Below are 27,468 nucleotides of genomic sequence, written 5' to 3' on the forward strand. Positions count from 1 at the left end.
CCCAAACACACACAGTCTATAAAATATGTAAATAACTTTTAGCGACTTTCTAAGGGTATGTCTTCGTTGGCAGAGTTACAGCGCCGCCCAGAGAGCACTGAAGGGAAACCATAAGCTCACCATGAATACCACACAGCTAGGCAAGTCTTGTCTTTGGCTTTAAATATAAAATATATATATATTGTTCATATTGCATTGTTCTCCCACATTTTGTAATTAATCATTCAGAACAAGCAGCAATTTAAAGAATGCAGCATTGGACCCTTAAGCAACCAGAATCCTCTCTGAAGTTTATAGGAGTTAAGTTCAAAAGGAATGCAGGACTGTGGAAGCAGTGTCATATCAAATTGGTGAAGCTATAATGTTGCTGCTTCTTAAATTTCAGCTCTGATTTCAAAATAATTTGGATGTGCTTGGCCCTGTATTATTTCAAGTCTGCTTTCTCCTGAATTTATCTCATGCATTTAATCCAGAAAAAAATGCAAATATTTAAAGATTAAAAAGTTTATTTTGCAGTATATTTAATGAAAGGGGCAAGACTGGTGAAAATGAACTAAAGCACAAAAAATAAATACACTTCATATTATAATAATGACATTACATTCCACAAAAATAAAGTGAATTGAAAATTAAATATGTATAAATAAATAAAAAATATATCAAATTACAAAAAAATTCTGGCACTTGTGAAGAAGGCCTTATGAAAGTTAAAAATTTTTTGCAATGATATTTTAGTACACAAACTTTGAAACAGTCTTAAAGTAAAAAAGGTTTAGTTAAGAAACCTCAACAAAAGTTGAACATTCATTTTTAAAATAAATATTTAGACTAAGCCTACTTTTACGTATTGCCTCAAATGCTAGTTAAGTACAGAAAACATCTACAATCAATTTTTAGCACTAACATACAACAGCAAGTAAGCCAGTCTAAACTTGCCAACTGCAAGGTAGTCTAGAATTCTTAATAAAATAGGATGCATTTCACTTGTCATTCTTTGTTACCCTTGAAATGTTTTCCTCTAAAAGACTGATAACAGTAGAGTAATGCAAAAATTAAGAACAAAAATAATGTTTTGAAAATTACTAGGAATCCAAGAAGTTCAGATTATCATAATAAGTCTTTGTATTTTGGTGGGAAACTAAAGAACAATAACCTTTAAACAGATAGGTGTAGGTCTTCAGCTGGTGTAAATTAACACCAGCTGAGGATCTGCCTCAGAGCCTTCAAATAAGACCACAGTACACAACCACTGAGTAGTCTGTTAATCCTCTAAATATTTCTTTGTATTAGTATTGCCTCTTTTTCAAGTATATGTCTGGCTCAGTTTAAAATACTGCATGATAAGTAACATTTGCTTATAATAATGCAACAAAAGGTACAGGATAAGGTACTGATTTGTAGATGGAAACCATAACTTGTAGGTTTAAGGCCATCCCCAAAAAAGTTCTATTAATTCATAAATGCATTTTTGTATTAAGGCATTTTTCCTTCCAACTATTTAATTTTTATATTGAGATAGTTAATGAATATTGACAATATTTTGGGTCAAGTCTGCTGTTATACCAATGCCAACCTGGATTAACTGCAGTGAAGTTAAGAGTTATAGCAAATTTATTCTAGTGAATCAGTAGAACTTGACATTTTTATTAAATATGTACCCTTTATTTTGTTTAAGCAGTCCTCCTCTCTACCACCCTTAAAGATGTGAGGATACATAAGTATGCTATTGACTGAATAATACCTGCCTTTAAGGATGGATATACACAGGGGAAAGATTTTCACTATTTTATTTGAAAACCAAGGAAAGTTTCAAAGAAGCTCATTATCAAGATTAAAATTACTAAGCAGCCTCTCTTTAAAGAAGCATGTTCATAATGGCTGAAATAGCCAAAAAGACAGGGGCAAACAGGAGCATGTATTTTGGAGGTTAAGTCTTGCAAAGTTTTAGGGACTCAGAACATGGAAGCATGGCTTCAGTGCTTGGATCTATTACTAATGACAGTATTATTTTTTATTTAAAAAAAAAAACTGTTCCAGGTTACTTGTTTAGACAATAAAGTAGATCTAGGAATGTCAAAAATAAAACAGTAAGACACATAATGGTATGAAACAGTCATCTGTATGACTGCTGAGGACAATTAAAGTCTGAAGCGGCAAACAAAGTCTTTCCTTCTGGAACTCTTGTACACAGTGTCATAGAATTGCTACATCTTAATTATATTTCATCTTGATCAAAATATAGTTTGGAATTAGAAAATGCAGTAAACAGTATGGAGGAAAAATTGCCTGGAATGTTTCATCATAGTGGCCTAAATTCACCACCCGTGTGAACAGGGGCGACTTCATTCATGTATATGGAATTGCACATTTATGCCAGCAATTAATTCAGGTCCATGTCTGAAACACAGTCAACAGAAATGAGTTTAACAATATCAGTCATTAGTATTTAAATTGACAGGTTAACACATTCATATGTGATGATACACTCAGTGATGCTGCTCTCAAACAAATACACAGAGGAAAAACACACAGTATTTTTACAGTTGAATAAGTTATCTTTTCTTTGTGTAACTTCTCTAACTTTAGGGTAAAAGGCTAAAATAGGTACACATATAGGAAATCAGTTATGCAGACTACCGTGTCTGAACTGCCATTGTAAATATATTTTCGAGAGTACAAAAAAGTGCATGATAGATACAAGAATAAGTCAGAGAGATGGCAAAAAGATACAAACAAACATAATGTTGCACTATATTCTTCTCTATAGCAAAGCTTTTTGAATGTGGACATATGTATGTAGTAATCTGAATACCTAACAGGTTTGTACCATGCAATTTGTTTTCATGAGTATAAGAACTGAACTTATTTGTACCCTTCTCCATTACTTTAACATCATTCCATAAAAATCTACTGTATGTCCTTAAAATATGCAAAATGTTATGTTAACTGTGTACATTTGTCAATTCAAAGCATACATATAGGAGATGCAAGATCTGAACCAATGGTGAAGAGACTATTGCATTAAAATAGCCTTTTTTTTTTCATCCGAGTGAGTGCTGTCGTCTTAAATTGTCACAACATTTGGCTTCTTTCTTTGGATTCTTCCTGCATATACTCCTAAAAATAAAGCAGAAACAAAAAGTTAACATTCTGTGATTGTAACTGTTCTTTTTATAAAAAAATTGTCCAATAAACACTGAAAAATGTAAGGACAGGAATACACAAACTTGTTCAAATATGCTTTTAAATAGATGTATTTTAAAATTAATATTTTTCATAATTCTATCTCAAATACCTTAAAATGAATAAAACAGGTTATTCGAGTTGTAAAAAGGCTTGTAAATAACTATACATTATAGCATTTTCTTCCTCAGTAAGTGTTCCCCTTGCTTTCCTGCTACTCCAAAACACCTACAACTGCAATATATAAATTTTAAAAAGATTAGAAAACTTGAAATGATGGCGGTTTCTATATTGCACTATAAAACTTGATTACATAAAATTAGCTAAGCATTTTAAGCTACTATGGATCATTTAACTCTTCTAAACTGCCTAACTCTTCACTATTATACAATGAATATCTACCGTCATTTTACTATATTACATCCCTATAAGACAAATATAAAAAACTCAGTCTCTCACCACCCTAACTCCCACCCTCAAAGGCAGAAGTATCTTAAGAACCACCCAAGAAAGACAGACTGAGCAAGAACAACGCAAAGCATAAATACACAACCTAAATACATTAGCATCTTACATTTTAATTGTAGTATTTCAGTAAGTTATTTATTGGCCTGATCTCCCCCACCCCCAAATATCCATGCACAGAGGAAACTCTCTGCATGTAAAAGGGAATGGGGGTTCAGCCCCTCCACAGCATCCCTTTCACCCCACCCTATGGAGTCCACACAGGGTGAGGAGCAAAGCCTGAGCAGGTCAGAAGGAAGCAGTTGGTAGATCAGGAGCAAGGTGCACATTCGTCTCCCAATGGCTCTATTTTAGTTTCCACAAATCAACTCTCCCTTCTACCCCACTTTCACCAAGGCAGCTGCAGACGAGTGGTCATCCTGGTAGCATAGCTCCAATGGATATGAGGGAGGGGATGGAAAAATAGAGCACCTTCATGAAGATAGCCTTGGCTTCCTGCAACATCATCCAGTTTATTTCAAGGGGGTGAGGAGGCAAACCCTCCTCTCACCACCACCAAACAAACAAAAGAAGGAACTCTGAAGAGATTTCCTCTTGGAGATTTCTTCCCCAAAGCTCCTCTAACAGATTTTACTATAGGAACAGGTGAGGTGGACATACACTAAGAGGGTATGTTTTCCCTTTAGCTCTAATGTATATAGAAAAACTACCTAAGGAGTTACATCAATGTCAAGAAGGAGGCCATAGACTTAAACAGACTAGAACAAAGACAGGGAAAATATACAAGTCAGAGAATACTCAAATCCTAACAAAGTTGAACTGTCTTTTCAGGAGATAACTTATTAGAGGTCTAGGAGTTGAAATTCATAACCAGAATTTAAGTACTGTATATATTATAAGTATATATAAGCCATCAAACAGAGCTCTTCTTATACTAAGGATCTGAGTCACATTTTGGCTTATGCCTCTCCAAAGGGAGATATCTCAATTCTGTGAATCTGGAAGAATTCTATCATGCTGGGAACAAGCATGTTTCAAGATTAACGGCTCAGTTGTCGCAGGCTACTGGGCAAAGGGCTAGACCACATTTTCCAGACACCTGTGTAGTGAAATATGCACAGTGCTCAGCAGTGAGATGAAAGGGTGGGAAGGGGAGTGGAGAAAGGCCAGGTCTTAGGTACTTGCATGCAATCCACTGAATAGGATGATGTGAGTAGATGCTATTTTTAGAATGTTCTGTTACTCCTACTGGCAGCCAGGAAAAGTGGGTACTTATAGGCGCTTAAGAGCTGCACTTAGAAGAAACACAGCAAGGCAGCTTCGGAAATTCTAAAGGTCTTACCACATCAGTATCCCTCACAGCTCATCATAAAAATGTTCTTGCCGACCCAGCAACGTGCAATGCCTGCACCCCTCAGCTTACCCATGGTCCAATAAGATGAAGTAACAGGGCTGATGAACATGGTACCTTATCAGTGCCACAACACTACTCTCTCAACCCTCATGTGCACACTACATGGATCAAAGCCTACCTACAGGAAATAAACTGACAGTTTTGAATATATTCACCAATGATCTGGATTTTACCTTTAAAAAACAAAAAGCAGTCTTATTTCCCATTAAAATCAATTTACAAAACAATTAAGAATAGCCATGAGTGTATGTGAGAGAGAAACAGAGTATATAGAAAGATTATTTTACCTATCCTTATGGAAAAGTCTTATAGAATTCAGTAGGAATGAAACCAATAGGGCTATATAGAAATTTAGTACGAGTCCACAGAATTTATTACGAATTCATCTTTTTATAGTTTAACCCTGTATAGAATTCAAGGGATATATACAAGTGATACAATTCTATATTAATGTCTGTGTATGTGGTAGTTGGAGAACTGCAAAAACTAAACTACAAAAAGTTTCTCCTTTTCTAGTAATTTCTATAGGACATTTCCTTAAGGTTTTGGCTTTTAGTCTATACTCCCAACCTACATAGTTGATGGAAAAAGTAAAAGCTATTTATTGTTTCTCTGCTGTCAAGTGTACCAGCTATGTTCAGCAGAAGTGCACGTCTAGATTTCAAAACATGCCCAGTATGTTTAGATGTTCCAGTTTAAAAAAACAAAACAAAAAAACCTCCTCTCTTAACTAAGATAGAAGTGGGCACGTAGATCCAGAATTAGAGGAGTTAAACTCACTAGCAAAAGGCATAGACACTTAATTTGAAATTCACCTTTGTTCCAAAGCTCAATATTAAAGGCAAAAGAAGAACACAAAAACAGAAGTGTTCAATTAGTGGTCCTAAATGAAAAATTATTTTGCGTACTAGAGGGGAGAAGATATTCAATCAATGGTTGTAATTGAGAGAGGAAGACCAAGTTTTGGAGATGAAATTTCAAATGACAGTCAGAGAAAAAAAAAAAAAAAAGAGGAAGAAAGAGTAGATGGGTTGGTACATGAGCATTTCACTTCTAGTGATAGGCATTCAAGTTCTGATTGGCTCAGAAGTAAGATTAAGTCTGATTGCCACATTCTAAACCCAACAAACCCACCATGTCATTTTCAGTCTACGCTTAAGGAATGTCAAAAACTAAAACAGCAGAGGTGTTGTAGGTCAGTACTGACATGCACTAGCAGAGTTATGGAAAGAAATATGCCTACACCAAGCCAGTGCTGAGTCTTCATTTTCAGGAGCACACTCACAAATGTAAGATAAAATAAAAGAACATACATGAATTTGTTTAGCTTTCAGTTGTTTTTTTTTAAGATTGTAGTTATTTGGGCATGACCACTCCCTGGAAACAATTTGTTGCCTCGCCCACATTAAACAGTTTACAGTGCATCTTTTGAAAACAGTTTGGAATATTCCAAACTCAAGGTGGGTTTTTTTATAACTGAATAATTAATTATTCTGTAAATAATTTGGTAATCTATTCAATTTAGTTTGAACATGTACATAATGCAAGTTTTATTTACATGTATTAATTCAAGTTTAAGCTTTTTTAATACTGCACAAATATTCAGATTATCTCTTTTACACTTGTTAGGGCTTCTTCCAGATAATGATCTCACAGTGCACTGCTGTTAAGTTAGTACAGATGGATATTGCCTGATTTATTATTTGTATTTGGAAGAACATGGAGGTGCTGATACTACAAATGTCATGGAAACATTGATGCTCAAACACTCTAGATGAAATAAGGAGATTAGTTATGTAGCATAACTAAACCACACCTCCATACAGCCAGTTAGAAACAACTGTCAGAAGTTCAAAATAGCTATTATGAGACATTGAGTAATTTTACAGCAATTCATCAAAGGGCCATGAAGGCAGGCCAGACAAAATTTGGAGCCATTATCATAAATGGGATTATTTTCACTGCTGAGTATCAAAATGTCACGATATCCAAGTTACGATTAGCTAAAGCAAGCAGGCCAGAATACATTGACTCCTCAGAGTGTGGTTTCTGTAATTTTAATTGAGTGACCTTACAGGTTTGAACAATTCCTGCCTACCTTGGCCTGTGTTTTTGTCAGCTCTCATTAGCTAAATAGTATCTGAGCAGTGGGTGGGGAGTTTGAATTTTTCCCCTATATACAACAAGAAGATTGGATAGAAAAATCATACAGAGTACTATGGCTCACTTGTTGCATCCCAAAAAATTATGGTTCTCCTTCCTTAATAGGATCCCAGATGATCCTAATTTTTCATTGGTACCCAACCATTCAAATGCATTAATTTTAGAAGTGAGTTACATGAATTAAGTTCTTAAATCATATTTCTGTAATAGATGACAAAGACCAACTGAGTAAAAAGATTTTACTTAGTTTTAATCAATCACAACTGTTTACATTCAAGTTTTAAAGTGGAAAAGTATCAGAAAATGTTTGCTTCACTAATGTTTTGTTAAGGCATGGAATGGACAAAACCACATCTATGAATAGCTAGGCATTCCATCCAAACCCCTTTTTATTAATAGATAAACAAACTACTAAACTCCATATCTGGAACTTGGACTACCCCTCATCTAAAACTGTCATGCACAGCGTTGGGTATATCAGAGGAAAAAGGGTCATAAATCTTCTTTGTTAATATCTAATGTACAGCATAGCATCCTACAAGATGTTTTAAAGTAGGGAATTCATATAATATTCCTAATGGTAAATTTTCTGAAAATCCATGTCATGACCTCTGAGTTTTAGTTTCTGAGGACAAGTCTTACATATATTAAGAAATAGGAATAAATGGCACAAAAATATAAATATCTAGGTCAGAGTCTAGATCTATCTACCCTAGTTCTGCAGGTCTCTTATGATTAGTGCGTTTTTACATATGCTACTAAAAATTGAGTATTTTTGGCAATCAGGCATTTGGTGAGAGAAGGAATTTAAGCAGTAATCTTAAACTGTACATGTCTTTTATAGAATTTGAAAATGTACTTTTAAGTTACTCACATTTTTTGTTTTTATAAACATATATAGGAAGATGGTTGATTTAGTCAAAAGTGCATTATAGCAAAGCTACTGCAGCAAGAAAAGGAAAACACGATATCCCATTTAAATTTTCTTGATACTAGTAACTCACTCATATCTTCGTTTTAAAAAGAGATCCAAGAACCCATTTTCTACACACCTGAAGTTGCCTTGTTAGGCACTCTGCTCTCTGAGGACTTCTTTCTATTTTGCTCAACCCCCTTCATTGATGTCTTAGGGGTTCTAATTAAATATAAAAGAGTTAATAAGTCACTTGCATTAAAATCCAAAGATTGTATCCAATAAAGAAACACACTATCAAACTGTTCTTGGTATGAAAACAACTGTAAGTGATACAGTAGAGTCTCTTCCAGAACTTGCACATGTGAAACTCCTATGAACATTACTAGGAGTTATGCATATACATTTATAGGAGAAACTCTCCATGCACACTTTTTTTCTTACTACTCTATTCAAGAAACTGATCTAATGAGTACATGTCGCATTATTTAGGAGGTATATGTTTCTTATAAAATTATATTTCATTTTCAGTGAGTGGAAGCAAAACTTAATGGAATGAATGTTACAAATACAGATGTCAGAACACAGTGTAAATGAAAAACAGAGTATGAGACCACTGCACTTTTTCCCTTACAGTATAAGAAAAACAAAAGCTAGGAAATTTAAGAACTGTCTCACCATGAATTGTAAGTTAGCCATTTTGCATTTGAACAATATTTGCATTGTGCATGTAGATCTTACTTAGAAATTATTTGACTCAGATACTGTATTTGCTTTCAACCTTTAAGTTGTGCATTAAAGCACATACTGTACTCTTACCCTTGCCTGCAAAGAAGCCTATGAACTGGAGTATTTTGTCCTTGATTTGGCTGAAGTACTCTGTTAAAAACAAAATCTGTATTAGTTGTGTTTATTTTGTTTTTAAACAAGTTTTATTTTTTATATATTGCCTTCCACATTCCAAGTATCCCAAAGAAGCCAGCATAGTGTTTGGTTACATGTTGCTAATGCAGAGAGCATCCAGTTATGCATGTCAACCATTAAAACTCAAGAAAAGCACTGAAATAGCCTTCAGAGACAGAAAGAAGGAATCTATTTTACAGGTGTCTATACTAAAGGACTGAACTGTTTCAATTTAGAAACATAGCTGCTACGCATTTCTAGCACCAACTGTTATTGCAACAGTTGTGTGTGCATACACTTATTACCCTGGTATAGTGAACCCACACACAGCACCACCTCCAACATTTGCTGTGGCTCTGAGTTGTGGTACTTATCACAAGACTTCCGATAAGAAACCTGGAGCAGGTTCATACAAGTAATAAATATTTTCACTGATTACTATGATGCTGCCCTCCTGCCCCTCCACCAGTGGTTTATTTGAATTATTTGCTTCTGCTTGTAGATCAACACTCACACATTGTGGGGGCAGAACTACACACATGCCATGGCAGAGGCCATAACTTGCCCCTGCACCTGCTGCTCAACAGAGTTGCCTGGGGTTCACAATAAATAGCATCACCAACTTCATACATTGGTCCTTGGGAAGACAGATCTTGCTTTTATTATTTTTGTAATTTTTTACATTAAATTTTGTATATAACTATGTTTGTTTGGGAATGACATGACCAGTGGCTCTTAGTTGTCGTCATGGGATTGTCCTGTGAGGCCCAACTGAAACAGTGCAGCTGCAGTGCTTCATGTTTCCGATCAAACTCGCACTGACACGGTTTGAAATTAAGTAGGCAAAGCTATTTTTAAGATTTGCTCAAAGATGATGCTATCATACCAGTAGAGGGCATACCTGTGAAACACTGCATGCTATTTTACAAGCATTCTGAGCATCTGAACTGGTATTAGCCAATATTCTCTAGTGTAGACAGACGTTATCTGGAAGGCAGCACCTTTAACAGTTCAGTACTAGTTTATTAATACAGAGTATAAAATAGGCCAGGTATGAGACATGAACCTGTCTCTTTACAATCTAGAGGCGAGGATGCTACTGAAGCTTGAGGATCTTTTTAAATAACCCCCATTTTGACAAGTTTCTACAGCTCGCTACATGAAGGTTCATGTCTGGGGAAGTGAAAAGAACAATATCATACTGTTTCAAAAACAGCGTCAAGCATTTGCTTAAAGATGCTACCACTGTACCTAACACTTGAGAAACTTGGGAACAGGATGAACTGAATGAAATAAACAAACAGACACGAAGGGTCATGTTTGAGGATATTAATCTTGAAAAACTAAAGCTGGAAAAGTACTATTTATTAACTGTAGGCAAGTTCATATAATAGTTTGCCCCTGGGTAATGAAGAATGCACAGGGCTAATGACAATAGGTGACTAGTTGATGGCAAGCAAACAGTCAATAGACCTAGCATTGTAAAACAGTTAACATTTTAGTATAAATTACAAACAAGTCATTTTCACTGACCTTGCTTCAGGAGTATTTTGTTTTGGGATTAATTTTTTATTTGGCATTCCCATTTCTGAAGCCCTAATGAAACAAAAAAAGTCTAAGTATCCAAATACATTTTTTTAAACATTTCTTAAGAAAAAAATATAAAAATTGTCAGACAAGAAGCTAGAAAAATAAAAGGAAGCCACCTAAGTAATACTGCCACTATTTTGGCAAAATTATGTACAGTACAAACTACACTTTCCAACTGCAACACAAACAGAAGCAATTGTCTCCATTACGCCATAAGGCACTCCTACCAACATGCATGCATTTGTTCTCATACACAGCTAATTTTGGAGAAAGCCATGAAAATAATTTAAAAATACAGCACTCACACTTTGCAAACCAACTACAGACTAGTCACACAGGAGTCACTTCACTCATCACTGAAACAGCATCTTAACAGCACACAGCAACATTACACATAGCTCAGGACAGAGTGAAGATTATATCAAATCAACTGAGAACTAGAGGAAATTTTTGTAGGCAGGATGCAGCTACCTATATTGAATTTTGTCACGGGAGTGGGGCAACCACTAATCTTTTCAAAAATAGTTATGGATTTTATTGGCTACAAGCAGGCAAATTTTACCTTATCCAAAGGATGGCATCTCACATGGAAGAGAGTCCCCTATAACCATGGTGTGGCATTGGGTCATTACTGCTAACAGCAGGAATGTCACCTGCTTATGTCACCAGCACCATTAACTGCAGTAATGTGATTCACTTGAGTTGTTACAGCCAAATACAGAGGGTATTTGGACAATGATAAACGTAAACCATGATTCTGGAGATCAGACTTCAGAGTGAATTAGAGAACAGTCAGTAGGTACAGAGAACAAGATGAGGAGTGTTTATGTTGTTTTCAGCATGGGAACAAATATATATTGTCTATATAAAAAAATGCCATTATAAAGAAATAGAATTCTATACCCTTATGTAAAAGGGAATCATACATATAAAAAAGTCTTTCTAGCAAATATGAGACTTCCAAAATCTGTAAGAAACTATTTTGCTAAAGATTCAGCTGTATTCAAAGTAAAACTCCCTTCGTTCCAATTCTCTCTAGTAAAAATATTAAATACATACATACTTCATGTACTTCTTCCTATCCAGAGACTTCTGTGTAGCTGTCGAAAGTGTCACTCTCTCTCGTGGAGTCTTTATTTTAGCCTACAGAAACACAGTAGTGGATACTAATATTTGTTACTACTTTTATTACAGTTGCCCCATCTGACCCACCTTAATGAAAAGACTGGCACTTTTCATTATAAAATCCGCTTTAAAAGATTTAATGCAGCTCTTTTTAGTTTACTTGGTGATGTAGCTTTTAACATTCCAAACTTTAATTTAAAATAACGAAACCAATAAAAAAAAAGTTATGTGTACCTTTTCTCTTGATATCAAATTAATTCCATTATCTCTCTCTCTCTCACACACAGACACACACACTTTGGAAGCATCCAGGCACCAAGTCCCTACTGTAGACTGGAGTCTTTCTGAACAAGTTTAACTACTGGAGCACCACAGCTACAGCCACACAATTATCAGGAAGATTGTTTTGAAAAGCTAAGGTTTATATTTCTTACTGGGTCAGGGGAAAAAAAAATCTGTATCTTATTCCAATCACTAACAACAGATAGTTAACTTGTGACAAAAAGTATACATTTTCCTAGTTTTAAGTGTTTCTTACTGGATAAAAACTTGGAACATACCATTTGCCTCAGCATTTTCTCTTTGCGAACTTCACGATCATGACGCAGGATATGCATTCTTTCAGATACTTCCATTATAAAGAATATATCATGGATGTCATACAGCGCAGCTCGCAGCTGAAATAAATCAAAGCTTCCATGAGGCTTTCTTGGAGAAACTAAATTTTAAAACCCTCTGTGTCGGTACAAAATGGCCATAGTTAAAATTATTTCAGATATTGACCTCTGAAATCTTCAGATATCTCTGTCAGAGATAAAATAATTTTTCTCTTTTACAATGATGGAGTAATTATAAAAGAAAAGCTTAGAATATACATTACTTGAGCCATCACTCTTTCTTGTAGGGATGCATCTTGCACCGAAACAGTTCCTCTCTTTAAGGGAGCTTCAGACTGAAAAATTTTTATGAACTCCATAGTATCCTAAAAAATAAAAAGAAAGATTAAGTGTAATACATAATCTTTCACACTGAGTGGAACTAAATCTCAAACCATTTATACATCTGCTTCCTTAATCTCAAAAGTTCAGAGGAAAAGGATAGTGTTGGCAGAGAGTGGTGGGTAGCTAAACAGACATGGATTTAACCGTAATCCTCTAAAAGAAAAATGGGGCACTTAGACGATCTCCTCCTTGGCCTTACTCCTGTAACAAAGCAGAAGTAACTTAGCATTCTCACTATTGCAAGATTGGGTTCCCCTATACACCGTATCCTATTCAACATCTTTTACTTTGTATCTACACACAAACACCATTCTCCACAATTGTGCTGTACGGGAGCAACTAATACTAAATCTACACCTTAGACTTAAGAAATATTCAAATTCATGGAGATGGCATTCCACTTCACCAGCTTTTCCTACTGCTGTCTTTCTGAGCAACAGCAGTGACAGGGGTAAATCACTCATCTCTCTTTTCCCTTCTCACTCCCTTGTTTTTAGCTTCCTCTCCTCATATGAAATTAATCAGGGACAGATAGACATTAAAAGAATACCTTTGATGACCCTAATTTTAGCATTTAACTATTCGAATATTTAGAAAGCTGCAAAATCACAGCATAAGTTTGACACAGGAAACCTCCGTACTAACTCAGGATCCAGGAAACATATAGTTAGATTTTAAAAAGTTTTAAAACAGCAGATATGAAAGTTGGAATAAGGTATATTCTGCCATGCAAGGTTCATTTCAACTAAAAGTTTGCACACTAGATATATTAAGAATATATCTAAGAAACAATTATCCAACTTCAGTCTGTATTAGAATGGTTTATAGGTCACTTCAAAAAAAGCACAAGGTACTATTGAGACACTATAAAAAAGTGGTATGCACACAGCATGCAATAATTAACAACTATGTTTTGGGTAGTTAATTCATTCTCTAAAAACAATAGAGCTATACTACTTATGAAGTAAACTTCATTAGTTAATCCTGAAAGTAAAATGAATTTTGTGCTCTGGCAAAAAGTCTAGATCTAATTTGTCACCTGAAAGGAAGTAGAAGAAACCAACAGGAGGGGGGTGGGGGGAAATGCATAAAGCAAGCATCTTTACAGTTATCTCCTTACTTTTACGGTTTGCCTAAGATATTTCAATTTTTCTGTTTGCATGAGCCTACGAGTCAGAAATCCCTTTGCCAAGGCAGTGATCTTACTGAACTTCATTTGCATCTCTGGACTGAAGGCCTTTTAAGAGATAAAGAGAGATTAAAATTAAGAGATTTTCTTTGCTTTAATATCAACTCCAATAAAAGTTCTGAATTTTAATTTCTCAAAATAAATTAAATTAAATTGATTGCAACTTGTTTAACAAAACTGTCTGTACACCTATCTTGTATTAACAGCCAGGTATTAAATTTTGCCAAATACACTTTGGCTAGCCAGAACTCCCCAGTATTAATTTGGTTAACAGAATAAAGATGTGGTTACATGATTAGTTTGCCTGTACTGTAATGAGAAAAATATTGTTCTGCTCTCTTCTTTTGTCTGCTAGTACAAATCCATCTAAAAACTGTGGATCAACTAGTAGTTTTGCATTGGAAGTTATTAATGCATACCTGCAGTAGCAGTTGTCCTGAAAGAATTACATGGTTAAGCAAATAAAAATAAGTAAGTAAGTAAATAAATAAATAAAAGGGAGAAAAGTTTAAATCAATTTAATTTTCACACCTGAGACCACCTGGTTTTGGCCCTAATAAGCCTGGATGCTGATATTTTTGACATTCCACTACCAGATGGTCCCCAAAGGTAGAATGGAGCTTCATTTGTTGAACCAAAACTACTGGGTATGGTAGTGTTGGCAAAACCTATATGAAAAGAGAATGGATGATTAAACAAATGAGTACTAAACAGGAAGGCTGTGCACACAAACTACTATTCAAATACTTACATGTCATACACCAGTTACACACACACAGTTTTATGACATCTGCAATTTTTTTTTTTTAAATGTACAGAGATATTCTATGAAACCAAATAAACAACAGGAGTACTTGTGGCACCTTAGAGATAGCAGCTAACATTCTTTATTAAAACCAAATCTTTCTTGAATTTACTTTACATCGGGATATACATTGGACTAAAACTGCTGCCAGCATTTTCCCTTGTGTTGTATGCACCATATTCTTATGTCACGTATGCTTGTTCAAAATGCAGAAATATCCTAATCAAAGTGGGAAAGGGTCCACCACTATGCTAGTGTGTGAAAAAGTCCCCAATAGATGGCATGTCAGATAGTAAAATGATACTGTACCAGATCTTATCCAAAAGGCATATGACCAAGGAAGATATTTTCAGAATTTTATTACAGTAATAGTTTCTGATCCTGCAAAGTGGACACAAGCCTGCTAAGACCACTAATACATTTTACAAAGACTGCTAAACAGCTGTAAGGTGCTAACTTTCAGTACTTCCTGCCTAGACTGGATTCCAACCAGTGAAGAAGCGGAGATGCTGCCATCATCAATACCATGAACAAGCCAGTACATTTTGTATATTCCGCTTTAAAGTGCCCAGTAAGCTTTTAATAATTATTTGCCCCCTACTTTTACCAGTGCTATTCGAGTTTGTGTTATGGATTGTCTCCACTTGAGTCAGCATTGTTTCCAGCAAGCCACTTTCGCTTATTTTTCTCCATTCCAGTTCCATCCCACTGCTAATGGTCATTTTGGGTATTTCTATGTCTGCTGTAGCACTCTTCTTTCCTTTTAACCTTCTTTCCTGCTCTTCTATCTCCTGCAGATTAAAAGTCTGAAATAAACCAGATCTTTGATTCTACGTAATGGAATTTAAATACATTTTGAGCAAGCAATTAATTGTATCTTGGCATAAGCTTCAATACAACATAGGCAGTTTAACTACTATCTAAAGCAGCAGTTTTCAACCTTTTTTCCCATTTGCGGACCCCTAAACATTTTTGAATGGAGGTGCAGACCATTTTGGAAATCTTAGGTATAGGCTATGGACCCCCATGTGTCCACAGACCACAGGTTGAAAAATCACTGATCTAAAGGCATCTTAATTTCCATTAATCTCTATGTAACAAACAGTATATCGCATATACTCGTTCATAGGCCGCATATTTTTGGTAAAAAAGTGACACATCAAAGAGCGGGGTCAGCTTATAAACGGGTCTACACCAAAATCTGATGATTTAAAACTCTATCAAATCACTGAATTGAATATCTAATACACTGTCGTTTTATTTACCTGGAGTGTCTGCAGGGATGGAGCCCCTCTGTTCCCTGTGGCAGTGGTTCGCCGTTCCCATTGGTTGGGAACGGCGAACCGCGGCCACAGGGAGCTGAGGGGCTCCATGCCTGTGAACGCTCCAGGTAAACAAAACGTCCCGACCCGCCAGCAGCTTACCCTGATGAGCCGGGAGCCAAAGTTTACCAACCCCTGAAATATAGGGTCAGCTTATGAAAGGGTCATACAGTTTTTACTATTTTTACCTATCCATCTTGGGGGTCAGCTTATAAACTAACAGGCTAATGAATGAGTATATAGAACGAGTATATACGGTAATTGCACTTAAAACAGATGTGCTGAATAAATATACTGTAAGAAACCCAGGAGAGCTCAGCCTTTCCCAAATAATATACACACCTGGCTTCCTATCCCTTTTGGCTATTTTAATAGATCACGAAGATGTTATGTAAGTCAATATGTGACTGTGCAGTAATTGTCTAGCTTTTCCAGGATGTCTAAGTCCCCATTGCATCTCTTGCCTTTTGCAGTTTGATACAAAAGCATACATCTATTATACATCTCTCTCCTGCGAATACCCTTTCATCTCTATACTAAAACAGAGAATAGTCCTAAGCCTCCTGTTTTTGTCGCATGAGTTTTCTCAATGCTCTAAATGCTGCTAGCCAGATCAAAATGGAAGCTCAGAGAAGGTTTCACACAATCATATTTTTCAAAGAGCTTCCACAAATTCAGACAGATTTATTACAAATATCCATCCTGAGTATGACATTCAGAGAAAGATTATATTGTTTCAGCTCCTTATACTGAAATAGCAAGTTGAGCAGTTAACCCTAAAACACCTCATGTTAGCATTTTCCTATCTTGTTCCCCCACCTTCTGTAATTTCTCCTGTTCTCTCTCTTGTTCAGCTATCAGTACGGATAGTTGTTGTGCATGCTGCTCTTCAAGTCTCTTCCTCATTTCTTCAAAAGCCAACAGTTTATTTTTCAAAATCTCTTCTTCTGAAGAGAAAAAAAATACACGCATCATAAAGCGTTAATCATATATTCTTACATTTTCTAAGTGTTCTGCAAGGTAGATAAACAAGCCTCCACATTTTCAATACATTTTTCCACTGGGTGTTATACAGCACTGTTGGTATAGCCACAAAAACATGAAGTAGAATATTTTTCTTTTATTTCATATGCATGTTTGTGAGATCAGCATATCTATGGATGGGATGGTATAAATGGCACTGACCAATCCCAGATTCAAGCGGTCACATGCAGAGACTAGCTCTGAAAAGAATATGACTACTTGCTTGAGTGAACAAAACATTTATTCCACTCAGTTTTGATAATTTCTTTACAGACTTCATTAGAGAAAAATTAACAGACATATACATGACATTTTTATTCTTGAACTGGACCACCACCAATCCTGGTAATACTGAAGTTACTTGCAGCTAATATTTTAATGCATGTACGTTTCTATTTGCAGTGTGCATCTGTTTACTTACATTTTAAGAATTCAAAAAAACTGCTCTACCATAGCCCTGCTCACCATACTCACGCGCCCTACTGATCTTTCCCTGGCACACAAGAATTCCCTTAGATTTTCTTTCCGTTATTAAAAATTTCACAAGAGTCCCCATACATGCACAGTGAGTCTGTGCTGCTAGAATCTCTCCAGTCTCTTTGGAGGTTTCAGATTAAAAATGGCTGAATATTTAAAACACACCCCACAAACCCATGCATGCTCTTGTAAAATTTTCTTTGGATTATTTTTCAGTTGAGTTTTCCTCCTTTCATGTTTATGTTCCACCAAGATATAGCAAGCGCCTTTATTGGCATGATTGTTTAATTTCTGTTCAGTGGCCTTTCATTTTTCTTTTTTTAAAATCTCTCTAATCTAATTATATACACAACAATTTTCAATAGAACAATATCAAAAAACTTTATAATACAAAGAGGAAAGACTCTGGTTATGGCAGAAAATGGTGATTTTGAGCAAGCAGATCAGATAAAAAAATGTTTTATATAACAAGAAAATGAATACCTTTTCTGGTATATGCTATATGAAAATGTCTAAGCACATACTCCTATATCATTCATTATCAAGTAGGAGGTATAAGGCTTTTGCCTCTAACGAGGCAACTTTCATCTATGGAAGATCATTTTGGTCATTCTATAGCAACCTTCAGAAAAACTTGGTTTACTACAGGGCCTTACTCAATGTTTAGTGGAATAAAAATACAGAAATGTATCCTGTCATTTTATCATAAATGATGCACAAGTTAGGGGAATAATCAAAAAACTAAGGCGCAGATGAAAGACAGTGGCCTATTTTCTAAAAATGAAATTTCTAACTAAAGGTAACTTTCCAACTTGGAAAAAGGCTGACTACAGAAAATGTTATCTCACCATTAGTACTACTGCCCGAGGTTTCATTCTTGTTACAATAAACAGATCCTATGGGACATCTTCGGTCTTGCAACCTCCACTTCTCTTGTTCTTCTGTTAAAACATATGGGTTGTTCTCTTTCTGTGAACTATCAATATCCAAATCAAGCCTACGTTTCACTTTTTCAAGACCATTTTCTACAAACTGTTCATTTCCAGAAGAAACATTTGGAGTATCCATCTGCTGATGCTTATTCTGGCTTTGTATCAGTAATGGAGATGGATTTTCTACATCATAAGATTTATTGAGTTCCATGGGTGAATTACTTTCGGTGTTTTCTAATAAACTATCTGGCTTGAGTCCATTCATAGTTACGAGCTTTTGAGTCACCATTGACTGACTGACTGCATATGACTCATGCAATTTTGGAGTTGCAGTACAAGTGGTACTGTCCATTTTGTATGGCCTTCTACCTTCCAGCTTTCCCTCCATTATGGAAGACACCATCATTCCTTTGCTCTCTAGTTGACTAATGGAATGCTGACACATGTGATTTGAAGTCTCTGAAGAATTCGTGTTGACAACGTGAGCTTTGCTAGAACAAACTGCAGTGAAGTCAGCAGTGAATTTTGGCACAGGTTCAGATGCATTGGTTTGATCAGTGGCATCTTGTATGATCAAGTCAATTGCTCTTCCCTTGTTTATAGGGCTTAATTCATAGGCATTCACAGGGTTATTGATAACTATGTGTCCCATTGATGAAGGTCTTGGACGTCTTCGGTGCATTTTAGGGCTCATACTTGGCTCCGGGCTGGGTAATTTGGCATAAGAACCTGTAAGGCTTCTGACAATACTACTGTCATTATCAAAGGTAGAGGTGTTTTTAAACTCTTCATCTGAATCCGAATCCAAAACTGGGGGTGTTCCAGCTCTGGTAGGTATATCCACTTTAGAAAAACTGGGTAAAGCTGATGTACGCGTGCTATTTACTTGGGCAGAGGCACCTTGAAGAAGAATATTTGATTTATTAAGACTTGGTTTATCAAGTGTCAGAGGAGTACAGTTCCTGCCTGTAAACCTCGCTCTCTCTTTCCCAGAGAGATTTGTTTTAACTGCATCATTTTCTTTATCTGAAAGACTTTCATTAATACTTCTTTTTGAATTACTTCTTAAGCTACGTCTGGTTTGCTCTCTCTCTATATACTCCCTAGACTTTTTCAGAAGATTTTGAAGACTCATTACATAAGGATCAGGTACTTCCTCACCATCTGGTGGCACCTCTGTATGCTCTTGGTTTACATGTGCATTTGAAGTAGTCATATTTTGTGTTTTATCAGGAGATGTAACCTTCGGACAAGCAATATTTTCTGAGAGGTTATTCTCACTTTGTTCAGGAGGAATATGTTCTTCTGTGCCTCTAACTGAGTCTATTCCACTTGATGTAATCTGGATAGCTGGCACAATTTCCAATGTTTTTTCAAGATCTGTAGTACCACTGCATGTAATAGAACTTGACAAATTGATATTTGATAGCATTGCGAAGCCATCTGAGGCTTTTGATTCTGAATTAGAGTGACCACTCTCAGGCTCCCACTGATCCAAATCACTCATACCAGACACCTTTCTGACCTGCAAAGACAAACAGAAAGTTATTATGTCAATTCAGTGTAATAAAGCCCTTCTGTTTTCTAATTAAGATTAAGTACATATGCCTTCTGATCTATAAAGTTAGTTTGCTGTCACTTTAATAGAACATGAATTTTCCAACTTGAACAGAATGGAACTATGGCAACCACACTAATCTATGATGCAGAAGATGACCTTTCCAACTGGCAAAGGTAATTTGAGGAGAATGCAACATAACTATATTTTAATATTTGGCTTAGTCAGAAGTTTTTATCATCATCAGACCACCACCTATGATAAAATTATATTAAAAGAAAAATGGATATTTAAACATATATTCTTTAAGTAATATTGTGGCTGCCAATTGTCCTGAACATTTATGTAACGTACTATTAAAGAACAATGTATCATTGGCGTTTATTCAGACATGTAATTCAAATAACTTCAGCATTAACATTAAATATACTTCAACTCAGATCCACCCACTGCCAATTAAGAGAAGCATTATGCAAAAGAGTACATACAAGAAAACTTTTTTGGTTTTCCTTATTACGTAACCAGAGCTAAGAAATATCAACTTTTCTGTGGCAAGCAACTAACAAAAAAAAAAAAAATGTGCACATCCCATTCAGTGTTTGTATACTTGTATAAATTCATAGTCCTTTTTAGGTATAGGTAACAGTGCAGCTATTGACAATAGGCACATTTAAACTAAAGAATAAAAGATTGCCCAAGTTGTATCAACGTAAGTGCCCACTAACCGCAGGAGGTCTAGAAGAAAGCAAACCATGATTTTTGTTTTATAGAGTAGCAGCCATGTTAGTCTGTATTCACAAAAAGAAAAGGAGTACTTGTGGCACCTTAGAGACTAACAAATTTATCTGAGCATAAGCTTTCGTGAGCTACACTAAGGTGCCACAAATACTCCTTTTCTTTTCTCATTATTTTTGTATTCTTAACATATGCTCCTGGTCTGCCTTTCAAATCCCAAGTTAGGTGATAGTTTCCATGCACACAGTAGTAAACAATACAAGAAGCTCAACAGATTACATTTGCCACCTCAGTAATAAAACTTAAGCCCAATGCAAACTGTGTTCATTTAGCTGGTAGGTTAGTTCAAGGGCTTTATTACATCCTACTAAAAAACCCAAACTACACTGTTTTAAGAAACCTATTTAAAAAAAATTTAAAGCCGGGGTTCTCAAGCTTTTTCTTTCTGAGGTCCCCCCAACATGCTATAAAAACTCCACGGCCCACAACTACTGGTTTTTTGCATGTAAGAGCCAGGGCCAGCATTAGGGGTAGCAAGCAGGGCAGTTGCCAAGAGTCCCACACCACAGAGAACCTTACGAAGCTAAGTTGCTCAGGCTTTGGCTTCAGCCCTGGGTGGCAGGGCTTGGGTCACTGGGCTTCAGTCCCATGTGGTGGGGCTTTGGCGCCTTTGGCCCCAACAAGTCTAATGTCAGCCCTGCTTAGTGGCCCCCCTGAAACCTGCTCATGGCCCCCCAGGGGGCTCCAGACCCCTGGTTGAGAACCACTGATTTAAAGTATCTACCTGTCTAACCCTTGAGAAAAGTCCCATCATTGCACAAGAAAAAATTACTACAATATAAATTTTGAAGCATACACCAGCACTGTTACTTATTTTGCAAAATTTAGTCACTAGCCTACAGTTTCAGGCGGAAAAAAGGGTAATGTCACTAGTTAACAGTTTTTATAGTAGTGACCAGTCTGAAGGAAATCTATCTAGCTATTTTAAATGGTGTTATGAAAACAACAGCTGTACCACAAAAACTAGCTCATTTCTACAAAAAACAAATTGAGCACTGACCACAACTGAAAACTTAACAACATTATTTAAAACTATTACATGTATTCACTGTAATTGTTCACCAGGTCGTACAATATAAATTACTAGCAAATGTTGGTCTAAAGAGGGTAAACTGCTAGTAACCGCAAGTTTATATTAGGGAACTTACGAGCCTTCAGTGACCTTTGGTATGTGTATGAAAATATCTACAACAACTAATTAAAAAACCTTGCATCAAACTTGCCTGCATGTTTTCCAGGATCTCCTGAACACGATTCAGTAAAGCTCTTTTCCTGGAATTCTGCTTCCAGATCTCTATATCAATTGCTTTTTGTTTATCTTGATGCATTTCCTTTTTTCTCTCAAGACTCAGCTGAAAAACAAAGTATCAGTGACTTCTTTTCTTTATCAAAAAGAAAATTAAATGTAAAAAAATATTTAAAAAAAAACTTGATATGTTATGGCTGTAATTCCCTACTGCTCCAGCTCCACCAGCAGTAGCTGTAGTGTCAAGGATCAGTTAAACGACAGCAGTAAAGAATGCCTATGCCCTTTTTACACTATAATTTACACCACTGCTACCTGTTAGAATTCGGTCTATGAAATACACTAGGGTAGATGTGGTGCAAGACAGGTATAGCGGGAGTGGACTATTGTAGAAAGGAGGGTATTATTGAGTGGGGAAGGGCAGCCTTTAGAGAAGAAAGACCAGTGGATATAGCAGGAAGGGAAGAAAAAAAGGAGTCCATCGAGCAGGCATTCCCCAAGTCATAGGCACCACAATCTAATTTGTTCAAATGACAAAATCCTCTTGTACTACATTGCATGACAATCCCCCTATCCCACCACCCTTATTTTGGTTTTGAACCTCAACATTACCGACAACTACTTGTCTCCTGTACTACTCAAGGTTGGTCATATTTTATCGAGACAGAAATAACTAAACAAAAATGGTTGTCCTCTTCTTTTTTAATAGAAATGCCTAACTGACAAGGAAATCTTACCAGAGGTGAAAGCACAGGAATGCCATAGAATTGAATAAGTGAGATATTCTTCTGAGCAGATGAAGAGGTTTCCCTTTGAATTGACTCTCCTTGGATCCTGGCAAGATGCTTTTCACAGAACTCCTCATAGTCCTCCATCTTAATATTGTACTGCACATAGAGAAAATATTACTGACAAGAACACAAAATACAGCAATATACATGACAATCTTGGCTTACAGAATTAGAAAATAAATTGTTCTCTAAAATGTGTTATGTTTCTGTCTCTGCCACCAGAAACAAAAAAGAACCAATACTTATTCTTCTTTAATCTGTGCTACTGTCAACCCCAAATTAAATTGTTCCTAAGAGACTGCTGTCTCATAAAGGGCTTGATTCCCATTGATTTCAGTGGGAGCAGGACTGGGACCTTAAGTTGTTAAAGAGGCTGAGGTACCAAGTTACTGGTAACTCTTGTTACTCTATACAGTTCTCCCTTGACAGAGCCATTCTTTACAACCTTGGCAGTGAAACATCAGAAAAACTAGTACTAAAAATATGATGGTGGCAATGCTGTTATTGTTACTTGTGAAGAAAATAAAAGCATGCATTTGATTGAGAGTAAACTGGGAAAACAAACTAACACTGTAAACATGGTTAGGCTCAAACTAGCTTTGCTATAGGAAGGTAAGTTTTTTTTAAACTAACAGTTTAGAAAATAAACAAAACTATATTGTTTGTGCCCTCAATGCGTCTAAGATGAATGCAGTGCTATTGTTTTACAAAATCTACATCCTCCCTTGAATGCTGTTTTGGCCGAGGAAAGAAATAGGCAGCTCAATATAAATGTTCATGATGTAATCACAAGAATAGATGGTTCCTTCGATTATGATGTACCATAATAGAGATTTGCAATACAGAATGCACTGTTATAAATAAACCACTTAAGTTAGCAATAGAAGGCAAACACATATGTTTGCAGGTGCTGTAATTAATCAAACACCCAAAACAACCATTTCTAATACAGGTGATTGAGAAGCACTAGCGAGAACCAAAAGGCAAATAATTATGTGCCCTGACATGTACATAATGAACCCGTACAGTTATTCCATTGGTGAATCCTGAGGACATCATAAAGCCACGAAAATTAGAGCCTGAAAGATTTGTACATCACCTGAATCCCATGACAGATTTTTGCAAGTTTTAAATCTATGTACCTTATTTAACAAAGCACATGGTTAAACAAATAAATCAATGACATATTCCCCTAAAGACATATCTCCACCAATGCACAAAATCCTCCTTCCAATCCCCTCTTTATGTTCTCACAAATATAAAATATGGTTATTACAAAATCCCCACAGATTACTAGAATCCTAAAATGGAATTATAACCAAGATGTACAAGTTACTCCAGTTTCCTAATGGTAATGCTATTAGAATCATTACTGGAATTACAGCTTTACTACAGAGGGCAGGGTACAAATCAAAGTGTTTTGTTAGATCTTCTATACAATAATTTGTGCAATTCTGAGACTGCAAGGAGGAAAGGTACACCAAAGTTAGGAAGCTGTGAGCAGAAGTAGTGTGTGTCATTACCGTGAGTTACTTATGATGCAAACCACCTACAACTACATATATAAGGCGAAAAATACATTCCTGGGTTGATAAATTATTAACCTGCTCTGCTTGAGTCCACGAGCTCAGAACCAAAGAAGAGAAGAAAATTCTGCTACAAACTACCAGAATTGCTTGTTCCCTATTTTTACAGAACTCCCTTTCTTCCACAATAGAAATTCACTGCACTTCTGTACTAAGTGATTGAACCACTGCTGTCAAAATACCCCAGTCTGAAATATGTGGACTTTTCAACCAAAGCCCTCAAATTATTAAGTGTGCAGAGAAGAAATTAAGATTTGAGTCACTGAATCTGTGATGGAGAATCCAAAAGCAACCATTCTACAAGTAGTGCTAAAAACTTCTCAGCCAAGAAAAAAAAATATTCTCAGCTGGTAACTGGTCTTGTGTGTTATTTGTTTTCAGGATTGTTGGGGTCAGGAAGTTATTTGGGGCCAGCTGTCTATCACCTCATCTCCCTTTTATCTGATCAGGTCTCATTATAGCAATGATAACCCCAATGCCTATGTTAAATTTCAGGCTCTTTTGCAAATTGGATAGAAACCGGAAATTCCCTACAAATCATAAAACTGGTTCCACTCAAAACCACCACCAACAATGCTGATATGGTGGCAACCCCCATCCAGATTAAAAATTCACAGCCAAGCAAGAAACTCAAAGGGAGAGGCAGGACTAGCATGCTTTGTGTTTTTCTCACTCTCTTCCTGCCTTCTTCCAAAATGCCCCTCCCTTAAATTTCAAACGGCCTCCTAATTTCCTCACAGCCCCTATCCCCTCTTCATCCAAACGCCTCCTAAAAGGCTTGCTCTTTCTGTGAAGTCCACCAGCATTAACTCATATGACTCAAATGCCTTCTCCACCCATCCCCAACACCCACTCAACCCCTCCCCGCAACTAAAACGTTCCCTCTGAGCCTTGTCTCAGCTACAGCTGCCTTTCAGAACGCAAACTCCGTGGGACTGGGACTCTTCATCGTATACCGCGCCGAGCACATCCCTGACACCAAGTCCCGCAAGGGGGCAGCCTTCAGCGGCTGAGGTGGGGGGGAGAACCGCGTCAGTTTTCGCCTCCTCCTGAGAGTGCGGAGACAGCAGCGGCCCCTCACGCGCCGGGGTACAAGCGGAGCTGTCAGGCCAGGACCCCGGGGGGCAGAGCCCCCGCCCCCACCACATAACGCTGGAGCATTTTAAACCCGGGGTGACGATCCCCCGCGCCAAACCCCCCCCCCCGCCTCCTCACTCGGGCTGCCCCGCCCCCGTTCTGGCGGGTCCCCTTAGGCAGGTGGCGGCCGCGGCCCCTCAGGTTCAGGTTGGAGGAGGAGGAGGCCCGGAATCAGTCGCACCCCTCAGCCGCAGGGCCCCGGCACACACCTCGGAACGGCGTCCCAGTCCCCGCGCCAGGGCAGACTCCGCCCACAGCCCGGTACCTGCTCCGAGGCCCCCAAGGAGCGTGGATACGGGGCGGGCGGGCCCAGCGCACCCAGGTTCCCTGCCAGAGAGCAGCTGGCTCCTGGCAACCGCAAACCTCGCTGCACCCCGCCCTTCTCGCCAGCCCTTCCCACCCCCCTGCCAGAGCTTCCGGCTGGAGGCGACTAACGGGGCTGTTCAGCTAAGTGAGCCAAGCCGGATACTACAAATCCCAGCATACAATGCTTCCCCGCGCCCACTTCCTCACGCAATCTGACAGGAAGCCCCTACTCTACTTGCGCTATATTGATGACATCTTCATCATCTGGACCCATGGAAAAGAAGCCCTTGAGGAATTCCACCATGATTTCAACAATTTCCATCCCACCACCAACCTCAGCCTGGTCCAGTCCACACAAGAGATCCACTTCCTGGACACTACAGTGCTAATAAACCATGGTCACATAAACACCACCCTATACCGGAAACCTACTGACCGCTATTCCTACCTGCATGCCTCCAGCTTTCACCCTGACCACACCACACGATCTATTGTCTACAGCCAAGCTCTGCGATACAACCGCCATTTGCTCCAACCCCTCAGACAGAGACAAACACCTACAAGATCTCTGTCAAGCTTTCTTACAACTACAATACCCACCTGCAGAAGTAAAGAAACAGATTGATAGAGCCAGAAGAGTTCCCAGAAGTCACCTACTACAGGACAGGCCTAACAAAGAAAATAACAGAACGCCACTAGCCGTCACCTTCAGCCCCCAACTAAAACCCCTCCAACGCATTATTAAGGATCTACAACCTATCCTAAAGGATGACCCAACACTCTCACAAATCTTGGGAGACAGGCCAGTCCTTGCCTACAGACAGCCCCGCAACCTGAAGCAAATACTCACCAACAACCACATACCACACAACAGAACCACTAACCCAGGAACTTATCCTTGCAACAAAGCCCGTTGCCAATTGTGCCCACATATCTATTCAGGGGACACCATCACACCATCACCATCACCATCACATAACATCAGCCACACTATCAGAGGCTCGTTCACCTGCACATCCACCAATGTGATATATGCCATCATGTGCCAGCAATGCCCCTCTGCCATATACATTGGTCAAACTGGACAGTCTCTACGTAAAAGAATAAATGGACACAAATCAGATGTCAAGAATTATAACATTCATAAACCAGTCGGAGAACACTTCAATCTCTCTGGTCACGCAATCACAGACATGAAGGTCGCTATCTTAAAACAAAAAAACTTCAAATCCAGACTCCAGCGAGAAACTGCTGAATTGGAATTCATTTGCAAATTGGATACTATTAATTTAGGCTTAAATAGAGACTGGGAGTGGCTAAGTCATTATGCAAGGTAGCCTGTTTCCTCTTGTTTTTTCCTACCCCCCCCCCCCAGATGTTCTGGTTTAACTTGGATTTAAACTTGAAGAGTGGTCAGTTTGGATGAGCTATTACCAGCAGGAGAGTGAGTTTGTGTGTGTATGGGGGTGGGGGGGATGTGAGAAAACCTGGATTTGTGCAGGAAATAGCCCAACTTGATTGTCATGCACATTGTGTAAAGAGTT

The 27,468-nt window shown here is 37.6% G+C and overlaps 1 protein-coding gene across 9 annotated transcripts; it reads right to left on the reverse strand.

Moving 5' to 3' along the window:
• Positions 1-674: 674 nt before the first annotated feature.
• Positions 675-26,038, reverse strand: CCP110 (centriolar coiled-coil protein 110). 9 transcript variants are annotated; one of them, XM_073362290.1, is made up of 15 exons: positions 25,828-26,038; positions 22,842-22,991; positions 22,082-22,210; positions 18,422-20,030; positions 16,893-17,020; positions 15,353-15,542; positions 14,478-14,614; positions 13,878-13,994; positions 12,637-12,738; positions 12,317-12,433; positions 11,695-11,774; positions 10,575-10,637; positions 8,958-9,017; positions 8,278-8,360; positions 675-3,117 (listed from the first exon to the last, which is right to left on the reverse strand). In XM_073362290.1, the coding sequence occupies exons 2-15, from the start codon at positions 22,977-22,979 to the stop codon at positions 3,065-3,067; spliced, it is 3,006 nt and encodes a 1,001-aa protein (XP_073218391.1). In that variant the 5' UTR covers positions 22,980-22,991; positions 25,828-26,038; the 3' UTR covers positions 675-3,064. The 9 variants fall into 9 exon arrangements, 8 of the variants coding, with proteins under 8 accessions (XP_073218391.1, XP_073218387.1, XP_073218392.1 ...); XM_073362286.1 differs by having other exon boundaries at positions 15,353-15,557; XM_073362291.1 differs by having other exon boundaries at positions 15,359-15,542; positions 25,828-26,037.
• Positions 26,039-27,468: the final 1,430 nt, after the last annotated feature.

Source organism: Lepidochelys kempii, chromosome 10 (genome assembly GCF_965140265.1).
Source record: "Lepidochelys kempii isolate rLepKem1 chromosome 10, rLepKem1.hap2, whole genome shotgun sequence".
In the NCBI taxonomy this organism is placed as follows: Eukaryota; Metazoa; Chordata; order Testudines; family Cheloniidae; genus Lepidochelys; species Lepidochelys kempii.

Coding starts and splice junctions, on each gene's coding strand:
- CCP110 (XM_073362286.1), bottom strand. CDS start 22,979: ATGGAGGACTATGAGGAGTTCTGTGAAAAGCATCTTGCCAGGATCCAA. Junction 22,211..22,841: donor TTCCTGTGCTTTCACCTCTG/GTAAGATTTCCT, acceptor TTTGTTTTTCAG/CTGAGTCTTGAGAGAAAAAA. Junction 14,615..15,352: donor CTCGAATAGCACTGGTAAAA/GTAGGGGGCAAA, acceptor CTTTTCATATAG/GTTTTGCCAACACTACCATA.